Here is a 19273-nt window from a genome sequence, read left to right as displayed (position 1 = left end):
ACATTTGCAGACTGTTAGGGAGATGGAAAGAGCGATTGTCTGTCCTCTATAAGCTGTGATCAGCCCAGGTCACAACATGCCAGTCAATAGCAGGCGCCTGCGCACTCATAAATGGATGGGGAATGCTCTAGGCACAGTTGCTTTTATCTTTTTAATTACAGAGTTCAAGCTATTAATCCATCTCCCTCGTTATGGAACAACAACAAAAAAAAACTTTGAGTAGGTCCAAAAAACATCAACTTAAAGGGGAAGTAAACAGGCATTTGAGTGTATTGGCACACAGGACGTTTTGGGGTAATTATATGTTTTTATATAGCACCGAGATTATCCATCGTTTCCATCAGCCCCTGTTCCAGTGGAGCTTACAATCTAAGGCCAGTATCACATTCCCTTCAGTCCCTGCTCCATTGGAGCTTACAGTCTAATGTTCCTATCACATTCCTATCAGTCCCTATCCCTGTGATTTTACAATCTCAGGTCCCTGTCACATCCCCATCAATCCCTGTCTGGGTGAAATTACAATCTATGGTCCCTATCACATTCCCATCAGTCCCTATCCCAGTGAGCTTACAATCTAAACTCCCCATCACATTCCCATCAGTCCCTACTCCAGTGAGCTTACAATCTAAGGTACCTATCACATTCCCATCTGTCCCTGCCCATGATCTTACAATCTAAGGTCCCCATCACATTCCCATCAATCCCTATCCTAGTCACACACACTAGGTAGTATTTTCAGGAGCCAATTAACCTTCTTGTATGTTTTTGGGGTGTGGATAGTGTCCTGTCTCCCAGACCCCAGTGCTGTGAGGCGATTTACACAGTACAGATTTAGGTCAGAAATTCCTCTAAACTAAAGTGACAAAAGCCATTGACCAGATCAATCAAATCCTCAGGGAAAGATCTGATATAGGGACAGAGATAAAACAAGGGGACACTCTGACTGTGCAGCTCACCAATTCAGATCCCCTGATAAAAGACGAGGACTGAAAGAAGTCCAGAATTTAATTAAATTAACTTAACTAGTCCTGGATTCTTTTCTGTTGCCGGAGATACTCTGATTTCATTTATTTATGGATTCTAAAAAAGGAAAAAGGTTTTGTTTGCTCTTCTTCAGACGAGCTTACTTATCTGGTTGTTGGGAGCCGCTGACCCTGGCAGCCAAAAAAAACCTAATGTTCTCTGAGGCTACACATTTATTGATACTTTATATTCCTTATCTTTCTATTCCTCCCCTTATCAGTCTCTCATTCATGTGACAGCCTGGTTGCTAGGGGAAATGGGACCCATAGCAACCAGATACCTGCTAAAAACAAAATGCTACATAAAACCACAATAAAACACATCAATTAGAAGCCACCTCAGAATATTACTATCTACATCATACCAAAAGTTGATGTAAAAGGGAACTACTGCCTAAGTACAAGGAAACATGTTTTATTTTGACAACAGCATATGACTAAATGGCTATAGTGTATAGAAAACATAGATATATGCAAGATCAGCAGTGAAGAATAAGGCGTAATTGTTGAGTCTCTATGCTTCGGAAGCAACCATTTGTGAATACCAACACTCCCACGAAATTATTTGGTCAGTAGGAGACCAATTGTCAGCGGAACAATCCTGTCACTCCGAATGACATCGTCCCAATTGACAGCACAAAAATAAGTGGAATTCTCTCCCCCTCGGGGGTTGCAGAACAATAAATTAAAAAAAAAAAAACCCATACAACTTTGTGGTCTTTATGGTGGTATTGCTTGGCCTTTATACAAAGGAAATGACAGCCTAAGGGCAAGCAATAATGTTGACCTCGTCGATTGTGCCCATAAGGGACAATACTATTATTAGCCTTTATTTATATAGCGCTGACATATTGGCCATCGCATCACAGAGATTATATATCCTTCCCAGAGAAACCTACTTTCAGATGCCCTGGCTGGAATCAAACTCAGGACCCATTATATGAGAGTAATTTAGGAGAGACCATTGTGTAATTGCAGGGATCCTATTCTATGTATAGGCTTTCAGACTACCCCCCTCCCCTTCTCCATTCTATTATAGCCCAGTGCAATCCACTGATGGAATGGGCACATTATCCAAGCAGCTGAGATTGAAAAAAGACCTGCGTTTGCCAATTACAACCCTTAATAATTAAATGAAAGTGAGAACTCTGATCCCTATTGGCTAATGAATATTCTACCAGAGCCAATTACAGGAGTCCCCCTAGCCATCAATAATGTAAATAAGAGATTAAATAAACCCAGAGAGATCGGGCAGTGGAGCACCTATGGATATTTACTGATGGGAACCCCCAAACCAGTGTCTGCAGGTGTTTGTTTACATGGGGAAATAAAAAACCCCTTAATACATTGATTTGTAAATGCAACCCCCTGGCACCTCGGAAGGTTGGTACAGCGGGTACAAATACCCTGTTATTATAATGGAAATGGATACGCCGCTGATACTATACCTTGGCACACAAAAGCGTCTGCTCTCTGCGGCCTTTGATCGGCTAATCTCTTTTACAGTCAGGGGCCACAGAAACGAAAGACCAGCTCCAATAAACAGAGGGGTATGAACCCGACTATAATCCACTGGCGATTAACATTCCTGCTGCCGCCAACGCAGCATATCTCTTCCCTGCAGCCATATGACAGGTGCCAACGAATCTGTTTTATATCCTGCCAGCAAACCAAGCTGTCTGTGTTATGCAGCCATTTGCTACACTCAATAGACCAGTTCCTTGGGCATTCCAATGGCAACAGTCAACATCCCTGCTCCTTGCAATCGTTTTATTTTCTGCCAGTTCTGTGCAGGCACACCATCACAATAAGCCTGTTCCCTGTAGCCATTAGATTTGTTACACTCAATACGCCAGTAGCCTAGGACTAGCGCTGTACATTAGATGAGTATATAGAGATTACATTCAAGAAGTGATTGTCAAGTGAATGCCAGTTTCTTCTGTAAATCCCTGTAAGCATTTCATGTGATACACTCAATAGGCCAGCGGTTTGCAAACATATAAACACAGACAAGAATGATACAAGCATACAGACCAGTAACCAATCCCCGATGCTGGGCAACAGTTTAATGACAGCTGGAGGGCCCCCTAATTGGCCCAACTCTTGCTACATACCAACTGTAGCTATATATTTACGTTAGATACTTCCTGTGTATAGCCTAAGGATACGTTGTATCAATATCCCAATGCCAACCAAAACATGGCTCCTGCCACTTTAACTCATCCCTTGCTGAAAGGTCTATTAGGCTCTCAGAGAATGCTGGGAGCTGTAATACAACAGTAATAGAGGGGAGGCTAGGACTACAGCTCCCAGCATCCTATGTATGAGAGACTAATAGAGTTAAAGGGATCACAGGAAAGGGCAGCAGAGGAGGGCAATTAGGGAGCAACAAGATCTCACCTCTAGAGGGGGCAGGTCGGGGTCCAGCTGGGTGAAGCTGCTGAGCACCACGGGGCTGTTCTCCCCGGCCACTTCCAACCTGACACCATCCCAGAGGCTCCTCATCTTCCTGGCGGTGCACTCAAACATCTTCTCCGGGGTGCATGGCTTGTCATGTTGGGGCTCCAGCAACATCAGGAAAATCATGGGGAGAAATGGGGGGTATCAGCTCAGTGTATCCATGGAGTTCACCCCCTATATCCGTGCGGGCGCCTCCCGAGCTGCCGAGTAGAATGGAACGTTCCGCTGTGGGGAATCTCCTGCTACTCTGCTGCGCGATGTCTTTCTACTGTGGGATCTCCGCGACTCGCTCATTTCCATTCACTGCGCCCTGGGGACCGCCCACTTCCCCTGATGTCACCAAAACAAGGCAGAGCGAAAACCAGCACTGGATCTCACGTGATCAGACCGCTACAATGGGACGGGTTTTATTTATAATCCTGGGAATTGCCTGGATGCAGAATTGGATTCAATAAATTCACTTTTCATTTTCCCTTTCTGTTTATTTCAGGTGAAATCGCAGAAGGGAAAGTGACTCCAACTCTTAAAGAGCAGTCGGAACTGGAAAAAAGCACTATTTATTTTATATCCACTTTCTTATTATGTGTTATGTGACATCACTAAATGATAATGACATATCTACTGACTACATGTAACTGGTGATATCAATAGCAGCACTAACGGCTTTATATATATCAATCAGAGCCTTACATGCGAAACCTTCTAACCCAACAAGGTTACAGAGAAACAATGGGGTAACAGTCACCCTGCACAAATAAGCACTCACCCCAAATCTCCCCCTAACTGACCTTCAGACTGGGCCCCCTTATAACTGGGCCCCCTTATAACAAGGTTACAGATATATAGAAACATTGGGGTGTCACCCTGCTATAGTTCCAGGGGTACCCAGGGTACAAATAAACACTCACCCCAAATCTCCCCCTAACTGGCCTTCAGACTGGGCCCCCTTAGCTCATAACAAGGTTACAGATATATAGAAACATTGGGGTGTCACCCTGCTATAGTTCCAGGGGTACCCAGGGTACAAATAAACACTCACCCCAAATCTCCCCCTAACTGACCTTCAGGCTGGGCCCCCTTAGCTCATAACAAGGTTACAGATATATAGAAACATTGGGGTAACAGTCACCCTGCTATAGTTCCAGGGGTACCCAGGGTACAAATAAACACTCACCCCAAATCTCCCCCTAACTGACCTTCAGACTGGCCCTCCTTAGCTCATAACAAGGTGACAGATATATAGAAACATTTGGGTAACAGTCACCCTGCTATAGTTTCAGGGGTACCCAGGGCACAAATAAGTACTCACCCCAAATCTCCCCCTAACTGACCTTCAGACTGGGCACCCTTAGCTCATAACAAGGTTACAGATATATAGAAACATTGGGGTAACAGTCACCCTGCTATAGTTTCAGGGGTACCCAGGGTACAAGCAGTAGTGATCCTAGAGGGGGGCAGGCCCTGGTGCTCGCAGCCTGGCCCCGCCCTCTCCGTATGGCCGCATTTTCAGCGGCGAATGGACTGCTGGGGGGCCCTGAGGGGGTGAGGGCCCTAGCTCGCTCGCACCCCCTGCTCCCCTGGTAGTTCCGCCACTGGGTACAAATAAACACTCACCCCAAATCTCTCCCTAACTGACCTTCAGACTGGGCCCCTTAGCTCATAACAAGGTTACAGATATATATAGAAACATTGGGGTAACAGTCACCCTGATATAGTTTCAGAGGTGCCCATGGTACAAATATACACTCACCCCAAATCTCTCCCCAACTGGCCTTCAGACTGGGCCCACTTAGCTCATTACAAGGTTACAGATATATAGAAACATTGGGGTAACAGTCACCCTGCTATAGTTCCAGGGGTACCCAGGGCACAAATAAGAACTCACCCCTAATCTCCCCCTAACTGATCTTCAGACTGGGCCCCCTTAGCTCATAACAAGGTTACAGATATATAGAAACATTGGGGTAACAGTCACCCTGCTATAGTTTCAGGGGTACCCAGGGTACAAATAAACACTCACCCCAAATCTCCCCCTAACTGGTCTTCAGACTGGCCCCCTTAACTGATAACAAGGTTACAGATATATAGAAACATTGGGGTAACAGTCACCCTGCTGTAGTTCCAGGGGTACCCAGGGCACAAATAAGCACTCACCCCCAAAATCTCCCCCTAACTGGTCTTTAGACTGGGGCCCCCTTAGTTTATAACAAGGTTACAGATATATAGAAACATTGGGGTAACAGTCACCCTGCTATAGTTCCAGCGGTACCCAGGGTACAAATAAACACTCACCCCAAATCTCCCCCTAACTGGCCTTCAGATTGGGCCCCCTTAGCTCATAACAAGGTTACAGATATATAGAAACATTGGGGTAACAATCACCCAGCTTTGTGGTGTCACAGGTGCATGTGAGCAAAAGGCTGAAACCGATAGAAATGTGTAATTTTTCAACCTTAGCTGCCATGTAGTCACTTCTCCGCACTGTATATTTTCCCTGTAAAGAACCTGCTTAGTAAGTGGGTTCCCAAAGTAATACTAATGATAATAATGAGAGGGAGGGGGGCAGTTTGGTTGGTAGAGAGGTTTCCTGCCAGCTGTGAGATTATTTTCCTTGCCTTTATTTCCTCCTATTTATTTATTATAGCCTCAGATTCTCTTGGGATTGATCCAAACACAGAACTGGCAGATCAAATCGCAGGCTGCGGCAGCCGTGAGCTCTTTCATTGTATATGTACTGGGGTCTATAAAATGGTTATAAGGACTTGTTATTAAGGATGGGCACCCCTGTTTTCTTCCACAGCCCCAAAACACAAAGGCAGGTTAACTGGCACCTGATAAAATTGCCCGAGTGTGTGTGTGTGACTGTGATTGAAACTTAGATTGTAAGCTCCAAGGGGAAGAGACTGATTCTGACTCTGTACCACGCTTTATAAAGAAATTCCTATGGCTGAGGCTTAGTTTCCCTTTAAACATGCCCCATTCCACAAACACATGAAAATGTAAATAAATAACTGAACATTACAAAATCCCCCCTCGAGTGCAGCGTGTTCTTTTTCGCCAGGGATGTTTACAGATAACTAACCTTGAAAATACAATTTTTTTCCTAAATAAAACATCTTGTTTTCGGCACTTTCCTGCGGTGCCGGCAGAGTCACAAAAGTCACACAAGCCCAGAGCCAGAAACAATAATGATTTTTGCTTTTAACCTGACTCTCCTGATATTTCCCAGAAGTGCTGATCTGGTCATGCCGCGGCGTTCCTCGCTGGAATTTGGGGGAAAACAGGAAACCAGGGAGCAGACGCCAGTGCAGATGTGGTTGACTTGTGCTGGTTCATCATTCTGAGCTGCTATCATTCCTGTTTTTGGGATGTGCGGCACCTCAGTCTGTGTCTGCTCTATTACATGGAGTGGGGGTTCATTAAAGAGACTGGCTAATTGCATTGGTGAGTGCGGAATTATACATGTGCTTTGGCATAACAATGAAATGGGTGTTTTTTTCTGGCCTCAGTTACCCCCCAGAGGTAGTGCAGCCCTCCTGCACAGATAGGGTTGCCACCTGGCGGGTAAAAATTATGCTTTCAGGGCCTTACTGTCTCCTCGGGGCCATAACATTAAGTGCCACCTGGGACAAGGTACTACATAAGTGGCCTTATAAGAAATCAGTGACTTTTGGGGCTCTCCATCACACCAGTGTTATTTGTGAACCCCTTCTACCCCCCAGCTCAGATGAATTGGTTGGTTCAGTTTCAGAAATGAGGGATGGATGCGGGTGCAGGTGGTCAACGTTACTCCCAAAATCCTTACCTGGCACTGATGCATCAAGTGGTGTAAGCAGGAGGAAGGGTGTGTGGGGCACTCATGTTCCTGGTACCCCTCCCAACCTTAGTCAAGGGGTCTGCTCTGTAGTGTATCTATTTATTTGCCCCACTGTGTGGCCTAAATAGGAGTTACTGGGCCCCAGCAAAATCATTTTAGGCCCCTTCCATTAAAATGGGAATATTACATATTATTCCTCTTAAAGACGTTGTTCCCCTTTATCTTAACTCGGTATAATATAAAGAGTGGTATTCTGAAAGAATTTGCAATTGTTTTTCATTATTTATTATTGGTGGTTTTTGAATTATTTAGCTTTTTATTCAGCAGCAGTTTGCATCAGATTGCTAGCGTCCAAATTCCCCTAGCAACCATGCAATGATTTGAATATGAGAATGGGATATGAATAGGAGAGGCATGAATAGAAAGATGAGTAATAACAAGTAGCAATAACAATACATTTGTAGCCTTACAGAGCATTTGTTTTTAGATGGGGTCATTTGAAAGCTGGAAAGAGTCAGAAGAAGGGAAATAATTAAAAAAAACTATAACAAATAAAAAAATGAAGGTGAATTGAAAAATTGCTTAGAATAAGCCATTCTATAACTAAAAGTTAAATTAAGGTGAACCACCTCTTTAATACATAGAAACTGCCTATGTGATGGGGCCCCCTTAGGGTGATGGCACACGGGGAGATCAGTCGTCTGTGATAAATCTTGGCTACTACAGGTGACTAATTTCCCCCGAAATGCCTTCCCACCAGCAAGAATGTGAATCGCCGGTAGGATGGCATACACGTCGATTCAGAGATTTGCAATACATAATTTATATTTTATATATAATTTATAATTGACCCTTGTGGCCATCACACACAGCTCCTGCCTCCCTCTCCTGCCTAGCTGCCTGTCTCTTATTAGTGAGTCAGACTGGAGTCCCAGATCGCCCAGTGGCACCCAGGTTAACATGCTCAGGAATACACAAGCAAACAAACCCAGTCCCATATTTACACACTAAAGCCAAACCCCACCATGGCCTGATTGTTTTCTTATTGTCACATATGCACAACAAAGGGAGGAACAGCTGGAAGTGATTGGGCACAAGGGTCCGGCCTGAGACCACTTTCACACTAAACAAACAGCGGCACTTGCACTTTATAATGCACCATAGTGGGTAAACACCCAGCAGTATGCCACTTGGGAAACTCACAACTGCACTGAGTTACCCAATAAGAGCCCAACTGGTTGGAAACTGCAACCATGCCTTTATTCCTAAATCATGCCTCCTTCTGTCGTCTTATCCTGGGATTGTAACACAACAGGAGGGCTATAGGAAAGTTGTATCCAGGCAGCCTAAAGGCCCCCATACAAGGGTAGATAAAAGCTGCCGACAGACCGAGTCGGCAGTTTATTGGCCCGTGTGTGGGGCCATCCAATCGATATCTGTCCAAAAGTCGGCCAGATCTTGATGGGGCAGGTTAAAAAATCCCGTTGAATCGTGGCCGCATCTCTGCGTGTATGTGGTCCCGCGATCCAACTGCCCTTTCTCCTGCATTATGATCCGATCAGCCGATATCACCCACTTCAATGTGGGCATATCGGGCAGAGATCCACTCATTTGGTGAGTGGATCTCTACGTCTATGGCCACCTTTAGAGCCTTGGCAAGGCTGAAACCACACTGAAAAAAGGAGGAAATTTAAAAAAGATAAACATCACCCCTGAAATGTTGTATTATTTGACTGTGCATACTGTACATGGCGTAGGGGTGCTAATTACCCATGGACTCACCAAGGGAGGCAGAGGAATTTCAGCAGTAGTGAGTCAGAATCTCTATTCTCAGATTGCACAGCTCACCCCTTACTGTAATTGTTCATGTTGCACAGATAAGATCCATAGATCAATCCTCCCCCAGCAACTCCTCAGCTCCCCCCAGTCTTATCTCCAGCACTACGTATGTCTGAGAGCAGAGAATAAAAGCTGTATTTCCCCAGGCCACCTTGCACCCACACTGTAGAAAAGGGGAAAATCACCTACAATCCTACACATGTAAAAAACATAATTTCCATGGCAACCAATGAATTAACCTTACTAGGGAAATACCATGTAGTAGTCACAGCCACGTTTATACTCTTATTAATTGTCAGGATTGTGAAAGAGGGACCCCAAGAGTAATCAATATAAAAATTGTGTGGGGTGGGACTTAAAGAAGAGTGGGTGGGTTTTAGTATAATAGGGATGCCCGGAGTGGATCTGGAGCATGGCTATGCATCAAGCATTTTTCTTTAATAGTTTTCATTGGACCCCATCCTACTTTTGGCAGGGCCCTCCACCCAGGGGTCCAGGTGACCAGTGGTTAATAACTTGGGACCCCTTGGTAGGGAGAACCTTAGTACATGGTCCTGTGATTTCTGACAGTGGGCCTACAGGCAGGGGTTAAGTCTGTTGCCTCTAGACCTTCCCAAAAGGCATCTCTGGATTGTGCTTAAATCCTAACTTTTTGAGAAAGTTTAAAGGGGATGTTCACCTTTGAGTTAACCTTTTTTAATATGTAGAGAGTGATATTCTGAGGCAATTTGCAATTGTTTGTTTTATTTGTAGGTTTTTGAGTTGTTTAGCTTTTTATTGAACAACCACACGTTTGCCATTTCAACAATCTGGTTGCTAGTATCCAGTTTACACCAGCAACTATGCATTGCTTTGAATAAGAGACTGGAATATGAACAGGAGTAATAACAAGTAATAACAAGTAGCAATAACAATACATTTGTAGCTTTACAGTGTGTTTTTTTTTTTATAAAAAGAAGTAGGCAAATAATTAAAAAAACTTTAAAAAATAAATAATGAAGACCAATTGCTACAAAATCAGTGATCCCTCCCTAGCCCTGACAGATTATTCCATGACAGGGACAACATTATGGGACAATTGATACATGTCATGCGCTTGAGCCAATGTTCTGCCCTGTCCTATAAACTCCTGGAATATTCCCTTTTACATAACAACCCGATCCAGAGAGTGCAATGCCTGGAAGCCAGCAAAGCCAATAGGAATGTTAGGCATGCTGTTATACATACATACATTAGGTAGAACAACAGCAGATATAATTATCTAACAATGGAGATGAATCAAGTAATTCCTGACAGCGTCACACAATGAGGTTAAGCCACTAGGAATTCTGGGTATATATACCTATTAGAGAGAATCTTTCCCTGGTTCTGTGTAAGGGATGAATTCATTTTCATTCCCCCTAAATAACCTACAGAGTATTTAGCATTAAACTCTCCTACAGGGCAAGTCATAAAGGTTAGTGCTCAGGTGCTTACACATCACATACTAATCCATATGATTGGCTGGCTATGACTGGCATTGGAGCAGCCAATCAGACTTTTCACAGCACTGCACAGAGATTATAAATCATTCCCATCAGCCCCTGCCCCATTGGAGCTCACAATCTAAGGTCCTTAGCACAGACACGCACACAGTAGGAGCAGTTATCTCGAGAGCTAATTAACCTGCCTGTATGATTTTGAAAAGGAGTTTGATGTACCCAGAGGGAACCACCACAGACATGGGGAGAACATATAACCTCCTAACAGCTAGTGCTCTGGCTGGGATCAAATCTAGGACCCTTGTGCTAAAAGGCAGTAGCACTAGACTGAGATTCAATATAGGTCCTGTCTTTTCAAGTTCAAGAAAAAAAACCCACCAGCCCAATTAATAGTGACTGCCTATGGCATTTTACAGTAATCCCTCTGGCATTGCCAAAATCTAAATATTCCCAGTTGGGGCCTGTAAGGCAGCAATGTTAACCTCTGTGCTGGGCATAGAGTTCTACTCAGGCTTTATTACTGGAGGCAGAGAGGTTATCATGGTTTGTTAGGAAATGTGCAATAATAACACTCAGCTTGTGGTTTTTCTTTTCAAGTAGGCAGATTTTGCAAGTGCAGGCACCCCCGGCATCACATGGCCTGCTCCCAGTCATAAAAATAAAGATTTCAACATAATAAGGGTAATAATAATTACACCATAATAAGGCTCATAGTGTATAATTTTTATAACTTGGGTTTAGAAACACTTTGGTATATAGGTAAAACTGTTTAGGGGGGTCCAGTAGGGCCACAGCTGTAGATTGGAAAACTGGGGTACAGTTGTTATAATAGGACAAGTTGGTGATAGTAGAAAAGATGGAGACTGTAAAGGAAGATGGAAACAGCAGGGGACAATGGAGACTGGTCAGTAAGACAAGATGGATACAGAAGGAAAGATGAAGACAGTAGAGTAAGATGGAGACCATAAGGTAGAGTCCTGCTTCGGGTCGGGTACCCTTGGTCAACATGATGGCACTTCTGGTCAGCACGGTGAACACTGCAGGGAGCAGGTCGGGTGAAAATCCATGGGGTTGCAAAGGCGGGTAATTTCGGCCGGGTTAGGCTCGGGGACAGTGGGTACAGGTTGGGTGTGGGTTTTAAAAAACAGACCCGTACAGGTCTCTACCATAAGGGAATATGGAGTCAGTAGGGGAAGATGGCGACAGTGGTGAAAGATGGGGACAGTGGTGAAAGATGGAGAATGTGGTGAAAGATGGTGTCAGTGTGGGATGATGGCGACATTAGGACAATATAAAGACTATACTGGAAGAAGGAGACAGTAGGGGAAGATGGAGACAGTAGGGGAATATGGGGACAGTGGTGGAAGATGGAGACAGTGGTGGACAATGGAGTCAGTGGTGGACGATGGAGACTGTACAGGATGTTGAAGACTGTGTACAATATGAAGACAGTAGTGGAAGATGGAGACAGTATGGGATGATAAACACAGTAGGGCAATATGGAGCCAGTAGAGGAAGAAGGAAACTGGCAAAATGGAGACAGTAGGCAATATAGAAAATATAAGGGTAAGATTATGAGAGTAGAACAAGATGGAGACAGTAGGAGGACATAAAGGCGAGATGACAACTTTTTACCCAATATGGTAACAGTAACCACAGTTGCTCAACCTGTGTCATTTGAAATAATGCTCCTTGGCATCATCTTGCCTTATAATACACACTATTCCCCAGACACCATCTAATCTTATGATACACACACTTTCCTTCAGTTCTCATTTTTCCACCACTGTTCTGTGGGCCCCAAAAGATTTAGGTCAATCACACCGCTGAAGCAGCTGTGCCAGCAACTGTATTAATTAAGTCCAGTCCTGTGCCACCAAATGTCACACTATCCGGTCCTTATGTCGTCAGCCACATCATTGAGACCCTGTGAAGAGCGTTAGCTAATAAGCCCTCTTGCTTCTGACATAAATTGTCCTCATTTGCACCAGTAATTATATTATCTACAGTAAGTGAATAAAAACTGGCGACGCAGCAACCCAGAATAACCACGTCAGCAACAAAAAGCACCCGATTGCCCTTCCCTGGGAATAGAATCTCAGTTGTGCACGATATCTGTGCTCTAGATAGAAATTCGATTTCACTTCCTCGTTATCCTTCTAATAAATTCCATTTACTAGTTTCAAGGAGATATGAAGGGAGACCTTATAAGCAACGCACACATGCAAATAAATCTTCTCTTTCTTAAAGATAATTCATAGCTCCATACGTTGCTTTGATTAGCACTGAGGCTGTACAGTCCTGGGTTCGATTCCAGCCATGGTTTTACTCCAGATTCCTTCTCCCATACGCCAAAACATACAGAGAGGTTAATCGGCATATAACATATATTGTTAGTAAATGGGGTTTCCCAGTACTCTGTAATAATAAACCTTTAATGAGAAGCTGCACACGGGAAAGCTATCGCCCACTCTCACTTACACTCTTTCTTAGGTTACACAGGGTTCCGTTTACAGATGGGTGTAAGATAAAGCCGCCATACACTCATCTGTTTCTGGTTACCTGCATTTTTATCTGTTCATCTCTCCCCTTACTTAGCCTATTTGTTCTTTCAGTACACTTCTCTTTCCTACATGCAGTGGTGTAACAACTGGGGGTGCACTTGGGGAGTCACTGGAGTGGGATCGGACTCTAACAAGGTGTTTAGGGGATTTAGCTGTGTCCCCAAGGTGCTCTAGTGAGATTTTCAATATGATGTAACATGTGATATTCTGAGATAATTTGCAATTGGTTTTGACTTTTCATAATTTGTGGTTTTTGAGTTATTTAACTTTTTATTCAGCAGCTCTCCAGTTTGCAATTTCAGCAATCTGGTTGCATTGATTTGAATAAGAGACCGGAATATGAACAGGAGAGGTCTGAATAGAAAGCTGAGTAATAAAAAGTAGCATTAAATAAAAATTTGTAGCCTTACAGAGCATTTGTTTTTTAGATGGGGCCAGTGACCCCCATTTGAAAGCTGGAAAGAGTCAAAATAATTAAAAAACTACAAAAAAAAAAAGAAAAAATGAAGGCCAATTGAAAAGTAGATAAGAATTCGCCATTCCATAACATGCTAAAAGTTAACTTAAAGGTGAACCACCCTTTTAAGTTAGGTAACTAGCAGTTATTTGGCCCCGGATCATCTTAGGCCTTCCTGAACTTTTGAATAATTATCCTAATTTTTTTCAATAATTATTCCAAAACTCATGAAGCATTATCATTTAGGCCAGGCAGGATATATATATATCTTCTTCCTATAATAGGGTCTCTAAAAAGAGTAAGTCGCCCCACTCGCTGGAGAAATGATAACCCATTGAAACACAGAGGTAAGTAAATATGCTGAGCTGATTGTAAGACAAGAGATACAGAGTAATTAGACTAAATACACACAGGTCTCATGTTACTGACAGTGGTGCATCCAAACTGACTGTATATGTGTAATTTGGCCCCTAGCAACCAGATTTCTGAAGTTGTAAACAAGACAGCTGCTTAAAAAAAAGCTAAATAACTCAAAAAGCACAAATAATAAAAAATAAAAAACAATTGCAAATTGTCTCAGAATATCACTCTCTACATCATACTAAAAGTTAACTCAAAGGTGAACAACCCCTTTAATGTTTCCCCTTTGCCAAAAATCCATGCACCATAAGGCCTTGCCATGCAGCGTTGCATATTCCGAGTTCTGGGTCACAGATAACACCCACACAATTAATTTGTTCCTGCAATGATAATAAGCACCCCCTCTCCCCGGTGGCTATGATCACACCCTTCATCTGAACTGGTGTCAGCGATCAGAGTTCCCGGAATGTGATTATTAGATGAACGCCACTGCTTAAAAGAAAAAAGACAAAATTCCACCCCCGGGGAAATTCCACGGCTTTGCCTGTGGCTCAGCGGGGCACCTGTCTACGTGTGTCACTAGTCACAGCCCATGTCGTGCCCTCTGTCACCCAAGCACCCCCAGCTCTATATAGCACATGTTATGCATTCTAGGCATATTAGCACCCTGCCTGTCACAATCCGTACATTGCTTGGGGCTGAGGCATCTTTATCTTTCAGATCACAATGAGAACCCTATGTTCTGTAGCTATGTCTGTTGGGGTATCCTATTTCACAAGCAAGGAAGGAGATTGTTTGGCATTTATCACACACGTGTATATATGTTATAATCTTCACAAACCCAACTATCTGACCACAAGCCTCGTCTCTTTGTTCAGTCTGTACTGTAATGCTCTGCTCCCATATTGTACATGAGACTGGACATGAGACTGGACATGAGACTGTACATAAGGCTGTACATGAGGCTGTACATAAAGCTGTACTGAGACTGTACAATAGACTGTGCATGAGGCTGTACATGAGACTGTACATAAGACTGTACATGAGGCTGTACATGAGGCTGTACATAAGACTATACATGAAGCTGTACATGAGGTTGTACATAAGACTGTACATGAGGCTGTACATAAGACTGTACATGAAGCTGTACATGAGGCTGTACATAAGACTGTACATGAGGCTGTACATAAGACTGTACATGAGGCCAGGCGTTCATCGCCCCCATCCCCTCCCTTTTATTCGCTCAAATCTTCATCATCAGGACCCCAGCAATGGGGATTGGCACACGGAAATTTAACTATTGTATCACCTGTGCATCCCCAGTGTTTCTGAACCAATGTTGGTGTAGTTGGGCAGCATGCCGCCCCCTAAAATCCTACCGCCCTAGTTATGAGGCTTTACATGAGACTATACATGAAGCTGTACATGAGACTGTACATGAAGCTTTACATTAGAATGTACATAAGGCTGTGCATGAGGCTGCACACAAGGCTGTACATTGGACTGTACATTAGATTGTACATGGGACTGTACAGAGGGTACGAAACCCTTTGGTGTGTTGGGGTGGTTGAGTAGACTATGGAAAGGGCGAAATGATCCTTCCTAAGGAATTACTAGGTTGTTCCATAAGTCAATCATACGGTGGGTCAATTCAGGTTTAATTGATTGATTGATTGGACCGCACGGGATCACAAGCAGAATAATTGGTAAGAGTACTATATATACTGCCCAAAGTGGTCATTGCCCAAGTGGAGTTTCAAGCCAGCCGAGCAGATATCTGACTCGGTCTGTACTCAAGGTGACCATACGCTGCGAGACCTCACTAAATTAGCAGATCTGGGCCAAATCCACATTGTGTGGCAAATCAATCGGATCCGAGTGTTGCCTCTAGGGTCAATGATCTCATCATCCATTGGGGCATACAAAGATCCATTGGCGAAAACTGCATCAATGTAAGCAATCAATGTATTACCACTTTAAGAGAAACAGTCCACAGACAAAATTGGCCCCTACAGCGATTGTGCCCCCTAGTGTTATGCCCCCCATATTCCTTGACAGTCATAGTGGATTGTGTACATAGTCTGGACAGATTGAGAGCAGACCATCACAGTGTGTTCAGACTGAAATACAATGTTGGTCCTATGACTGATAAGCTGCCAGTTTGGTTAATAAATGCAGAATCAGCAGCCACTATGGGCACCTTTTTACATAACTGTGCTGCCTCCCCGTGTAGTTCATTTGCAGGGCGGGTTAATTAATGTCCTCACTGAACCTGAACAAATAGTCCCGTCAATCACTGGCCAACAAAAATCAATTTTTCTACTACCATGTTTGCAGGAGGGGGTGCGTTTCCCGCTGGTGCAGTGATGCCCTTTCCGCAGGCACGGACTGTGGTAGGCACAGCGCTCACACACACAGCAGTTTGTTCCTACAGATTGTTGTGCACAGAACCTGTCATTGTGTAGGAATGTTTTGTTGCAAATTCTGGCTTTCACTGGGTGGGGGGGAGGATAGCAATGAAACAATAGCGCCCTGTTTTGAGTTGGCTACAGCCTGGCACATGGAGAGAACGGGCAGGTCCAGTGAGCCATTGTCAGAAGGCCATGCTGACACATGCTTTAACCCACTCTGAGCCCTGCAAAAGAACACACATACAAAAATCAAGGACCGATTGCAGTGCTGCTTATATTCCATCTGGAACATGGTCACATTTAAGTGGGCCGTAAGCCAAAAGCCCCACAAGGTCTACACAGCAGAGACCAGCCAGAAGGAAGTCAGAAAGGAAAGAACAGAATGAAATTTCAACAGGAGCCATTCCAAACGCCTCCGCTTTATCATTCTTGGCCGGGAGGATATGCACCAGTGTGCCGGTGGCCCCTTTTTAAGTGTTGTTGCTTTAGCTGCCTGCCCGACCTGTTCAACATAGGCCCATAAAGGAAGCCACTGTGGCCCAACAAGGTTGGTGGTTTGGATAATTGCACCCAGGCCTGTAATTATGAAGGAGAAGCCGCTTGTAGAAACACATAATTCAGGGGTTCTATCTAAAAATCTCAGTACCCCCCCACCCCAGTACAGGGGCTTGTGGTTCAGTATGATGTGCAGGTTAGACAGCCCAGTAATGGTCTACTCCCAAGACCTCTTCTGCTTTACCATTAACCAGGCCCGCACCCCTGTTTAGATGAGTTAGCTCAAGTCAATAAAGAATACTAACCACATGCTTTTAGCACCAATATACAAGACAACCTCATGCTAAATGTCACTTGTTCAGGTTGAGTCCTGCTGTTGAAGTTTCAGGGAGGTTTCTAATTTAATGAAGACATCAGCTAGTCCAGTCATCAATTGTTCTCTCCTTTGCTTATGTGCAAGGCCTTTTCCTATAGGATACAGCTCTGTAGCTCAAGGCCTTGATTAGTTAAAGTCATTAGTATCGCCTCATTCCCAGGTGTGAATAATGTGCTAATTTAGCCAATTATTCACAAATGAACATTTCCTTAAAACAATAGGGCATATCAGCCGGCTTTCCTATAGCAGAAAATACTCCATTGTTTAAGAAAAAGTTCAACTGTGCAGGGAAACCTGCAGCAATTCTCTGCTTTTTGATTACCACTAAATTGGCCATCTAATAATACAGACACCAGACCACTGGAGGGCTCAGGGATATAGAGCCCTGTAGAACCACAGCTGTAGAAAGGGATAGGTGGGGATAGAAAATAAGGTATGTATGGATCGCTTCATTTAGGTGCAATGGAGATGGTAGGTGCTATATCATCTGCAGAGCAAGATAGAGATAGTAGTGCAAATGGAGATAGTAGAGAACTAAGACTTCAGCAGCGGCATAACTACTGCGGGTGCAGGAGGTGTAATTACCCCTGGAACCACACCCCATGGTGCCTGTCAGAGACATGTGTTGCAAGGATAGAAGACAGATGAAGGACTGACGTTAAAAGTATGCATGCAGCCATGCATCCAGAGGGTGCGAGGGAACAATGGAGGGGTGCAAATACTGCACCTAAGCCTGCATATCTTTAATTGAATCACTGGACATCAGTAGAGCAAGATAGAGATAGTAGGGCAAGATGAAGATATTAGAGAAATAAGAGATGATAGAGGATCTATGGCTTCAGAAGAGCAAGATAAAGATAGTAGGACAAGAAGGAGGTAGTAGGGAAAGATGTAGATGGCTTTGGACTATAACTTCATCAGAGTAAGATAGATATAGTAGGGCAAGATGGAGGTGGTAAGTGGCAAGATGGAGGGCAAGATGGAGATGGTAAAATAATATGTTTTTTTTTTTTAAAGCAAGATAGAAACAATGGGGCGCTATGGCAGAGGAAGATAGTCATAGCAGGAACAAACAGAGACACTAGGGAAAAGGAAGATGAAGACAGTGGTACGAGTAGGGTAATATGGCAGCAGTAGGGCGATATGGTGATAGCAGAGCAAGATGGCAGCTGTATCTGTATTGCCCAAGCTGGCCCCCATGCCAATGACAATCTTAAACGATGCCTATGGAGACCTGTGAGGAGAGGACCACATAGGACAGGATTTTCAAACCTGCCCAAGTTATATCTGTGCAATTTGGATGGCAGGATGGCACTCAGAACTCTTTGTTTTCCGAAGTCGCCTGAAGTTGCCTCACGAGGATAGCCAGCATGAGTAAGGGTTCCACTTCATTCTAGAGGTTAGTAAAGTAAATAAAGCTTGGAATTCCTGGAATATAGATGTGGCACTTCTCTTAAAGAGATGCATTTGTTATACTAAGCCAGGACACAAAGTGTTTATATTAATGTTGCCGCAATGTCGCCAAACAAGCGGATCTCTCCCCTATATGCCTACCTTGAGGTGGGTGATATCGGGCTGATCTGATCGTGGGCCCTAGGGCCAAACAATCAGATCATATGGAAGGGTAATGGGCAGTCAGATCGCGGGAGTTGCACCCGGGATCCGACGGGATTTTCAGTCCTGTCAGATCGAGATCTGGCAGACTTTCAGCCAGATATCGATCAGGGAAGCCCGTCAGAGGGCCCCATGCATGGCCAATAAACTACCGACTTGGTCTGTCGGCAGCTTTTATCGGCCTGTGTATGGCCACCTTAACTGATAAACCACTATCCTGGGTGTAGGAGTGAAAAGGAGGACAAAAGATACAGACTTGACCCCTGCAGCAGGCACATGTCCAGCAACACTGATTGCAAAGGACAGGGTTGTCCCCCTTCTGCTTTACCACTGGTTTCAGCTATAAATGCCCATTGGGGCTTCAGAGTTGTGTTTCC

At 44.0% G+C, this 19273-nt stretch overlaps 1 protein-coding gene across 4 annotated transcripts in view; it reads right to left on the bottom strand.

Moving 5' to 3' along the window:
* Positions 1–19273, bottom strand: part of ralgds.L (ral guanine nucleotide dissociation stimulator L homeolog) — a 76460-nt gene that overhangs the window by 28436 nt on the left and 28751 nt on the right. Inside the window, exon 1 of one of the 4 annotated variants that reach the window (XM_041572416.1) lies at positions 3423–3816. The exons of 2 other annotated variants lie outside the window; for them this stretch is intronic. In XM_041572416.1, coding sequence (XP_041428350.1) covers positions 3423–3608 — 186 coding nt within the window. In that variant the 5' untranslated portion in view covers positions 3609–3816. Of the gene's footprint in view, positions 1–3422; positions 3817–19273 lie in introns of those variants that run through there. One more of the 4 variants, XM_041572415.1, reaches the window with a different exon arrangement.

This window comes from Xenopus laevis, chromosome 8L, assembly GCF_017654675.1.
Source record: "Xenopus laevis strain J_2021 chromosome 8L, Xenopus_laevis_v10.1, whole genome shotgun sequence".
In the NCBI taxonomy this organism is placed as follows: domain Eukaryota; kingdom Metazoa; phylum Chordata; class Amphibia; order Anura; family Pipidae; genus Xenopus; species Xenopus laevis.
Note: the sequence above shows the minus strand (reverse complement) of the source record. Positions and strands in the feature narration are given on the sequence as shown.